Source organism: Vicia villosa, linkage group LG1, assembly GCF_029867415.1.
Source record: "Vicia villosa cultivar HV-30 ecotype Madison, WI linkage group LG1, Vvil1.0, whole genome shotgun sequence".
Classification (NCBI taxonomy): domain Eukaryota; kingdom Viridiplantae; phylum Streptophyta; class Magnoliopsida; order Fabales; family Fabaceae; genus Vicia; species Vicia villosa.
This window is the reverse complement of record NC_081180.1, coordinates 153,593,555-153,596,743: the sequence shown is the minus strand read 5'-3', so window position 1 is coordinate 153,596,743 and position 3,189 is coordinate 153,593,555. Positions and strand designations below refer to the sequence as shown.

General features: G+C 31.7%; 1 protein-coding gene across 1 annotated transcript; it reads right to left on the bottom strand.

Annotated features, from left to right (window-relative positions):
• Positions 1–550: 550 nt before the first annotated feature.
• LOC131657802 (uncharacterized) lies at positions 551–2,791 on the bottom strand. The gene is made up of 4 exons (XM_058927163.1): positions 2,547–2,791; positions 2,368–2,469; positions 1,945–2,128; positions 551–708 (listed from the first exon to the last, which is right to left on the bottom strand). The coding sequence occupies exons 1-4, from the start codon at positions 2,763–2,765 to the stop codon at positions 551–553; spliced, it is 663 nt and encodes a 220-aa protein (XP_058783146.1). The 5' UTR covers positions 2,766–2,791.
• Between the last annotated feature and the right edge of the window lie 398 nt (positions 2,792–3,189).

Below are 3,189 nucleotides of genomic sequence, written 5' to 3'. Positions count from 1 at the left end.
TTCGTGTCACTTTACGACATAGAAAATTATGGCTTTCGTTTCAAATATATAATGTCATGCACATTGAACTCGAATTGGTCCTTGATATATATCATACTTGGTATTTTAATACATCATATTGAATATTGTTTAATTACTTATCTGACAATACTCGTTTTCATGTTTATTTTTGGTGCCCAATTAACAAGTTTGATTGTTTCAACCTTCGAGTTTCAAACCCATTATACGAATTAATACTTGGTCAAATTAAAACATGATGCAGAGGAAAGCTAGCAACATACTCTCTATATATACCTATGTCATTTTATTCTAAAACATATCATTTCCCCCCTCACTCAAATCTCAGCACCTATTAGCAAATAATAAACTTGTTTATCGTAATTAAATATATCAATAGAGGCAAAAGCAGAAGGATCATTTTTTTTAATTGGTTATTATATTACCTCATCTAAATTAATTACGTTAATACAAATTAAAGAGTTTACTGGCATGGCTTTCTCTAATAACACTATAAGGATCCTTTTTACCATTATGGTGACCATTTATTTCATTATGGTCTTTTCATCTCAATTTGGAGTCGATTGTAGACCTTTGCAAGATGATCACATTTCAAAAGAATTTGATAGCCTTTTGTTGCAGTTTCTCCGTGGTCCATCCAAGCCATCAAGTCCTGATCCAATTCATCCCTAAGCAACGGAATACGAAGAGCTGTTCATAATATACTACCTATCAACCTTACTAATACATTATAACCTTAACAATTTCATTTTGTAAATGTTTAAATTTTAACAGCTCACCATGCAGCTATTTGTTGTATTTCCTAATAAAAATTCTTTTATTCACATTTTCTCTTATGATTAATATGTAACAAAATTTCAACCATTAGAATATATATATATATATATATATATATATATATATATATATATATATATATATATATATATATATATATATATAGTACATCACTACAAAAAATGTTCTCTGCAGCGACGTGGATTACACGTCGCAACCTTCAAAATCACGTGGCAACTAAAAAGTAGCGACGTGAGCATCTATGTCGCAGGAGCAAGCGTGGCAACATTGTAGCGACGTGGAGACCACGTCAGAAGGTAGCGACGTGAATCCCACGTCGCAAAAAGATGACATAGGAGACAGCTCCCTGCACACACAGCAGGTGTGGCAGGTGTGGGGAAATGTGTTGTTGACCAATTTAGCGACGTGTTTACCACATCGCTACATTAAATGCCTTTTTTTAAAAAAAAATTTATTCACGCTACAATAAAATATATTTTAATATTTTAATGAATTAAAATATATTATATAAATAATAAATATATAATAAAATATATATATAATAAAATTTATATATAATAAAATTTATAAAATAAAATCTATAAAATAAAATTTATATAATAAAATATATATAATAAAATCTATAAAATTTAATTTATATAATAAATTTGTATAAAATAAATTCATATAATAAACATTATGTAATAAATTTAATTAAATAAAACTAAACATTTAAAACTAATATTTTAATGAATTAAAATTTATAATAAGTTACATAAAAATAAATTAAAAACAAATAAAATACAAAATGTTTTTAAGAAGCATCATCATCCGGAAAATAATTATCTGGATTAAAATCATCAGCCACTCCGCCATCCTCCGGCTGATCTTGAGGAGGAACATTACTGTAATTCCCACCTCCTTGCATAAACCGTCTCATTTGCTCCTCCATCTCAGCTTGTTTCTTCATAATGCCCTCTATCTGCCGCACATGCTGCTCCTCCATATCAGCCTGCCTCTTCCGCATCATCTCCAACTGGGCCTCACTTTCGCGTCTCGCCATTTGCCTTATTTATTCAGTTTGTTCCTGTGTCAGATTTGGTTGACGCGATCCACCCTCTCCATCCTGAACTCTTTGGAACAGATTACGGTCACCAGATCTATAGCTGGACGCCAAATTTCCAGCCCCAAAAAAGCAACCATTAGGCCTTTTATCTTTAATAACATCACACCAAATGTAGTGATCAACATCCGCGTTAAGCGGCTCCCCCTCTGCTGGCATGAATTGAGGATTATTTTCCAGAAAAATGGCAAGTCGTCTATCATATTCTTCCTGCACACATATTCAATAAAAAAATTAAGTTAAATATTTAAATGCATATTTAATAATACTAAATAAATATATACATATTATAAATTAAAATATATTAAAATGTTGCCACGTGATTTTCACGCCACAACTTATGATTTGCCACATGATTTTCACGTGGCAATTTATCAATTGCCACATGAAATTCACATCACAAACTTTGTACCAATATAAAAAAAATAAACAACGTAAATTTCACTTACAAGATACATCCTCGTGCGCTCGTCGACAACACCTCCCGATCTCCTTGTCCGGGTCCTCGAAATCAGCTCAGGCATCAATGGTCTTCTCCCCAACTGCTTAGCCTATATAATATAATTAAAAATAATTAGTAAATTATATTATGAATAAAGATGTAACTTAAAAATTTTAAAACTTTTACCAATCGTCGGGCATGCTCGGCGGTGCTAATACTTCCAACTGTGTTGACACAACCGCCCTTTTCAGATGCCCTCATCTTCTTAAAAGTTTCTGATTTAGCCCGGAATTCTGGAGTCCTCCAATATATTACAAGCTCCTGAAAAACCTCCTCGCCTATCCAGCTAGGACGGATGCCGTGAAGCTCATAATTCTCCCTTACTCGCCGCAGCATATCAGACATTCTTTTAGAGCATCTGGTATTGAAAACTTTCTGAACGGTTTTTTCACATAATGGATCCCACACGCATTTCTCCTGCAATAATGTTTTGTATGACATCAAAATAAAATGTTAAGTAATTATAATGAGAATTTCATTTAAATAACCATAACTAAAAAAATAAATTAAATGCACAACTTAAATAAATAACAATACCTTAAACATTCTAAACCATTCATCTTTATTATCGACGTCCCCATAGCTCTTAAAAGCTGATTTATACATCTGCTGAATTATATAGTTAACAATCCTTGCAGCAGTCCGACTCGGAGTAAAACTGAAAGAAAAAATGAAAATGTTAGATATAAATTTATACAAAAAATGTAAATATATACATACTATAAAAGTTTTTAAATAGGAAACTTACTTGCTTCCTTCGGGATGAATC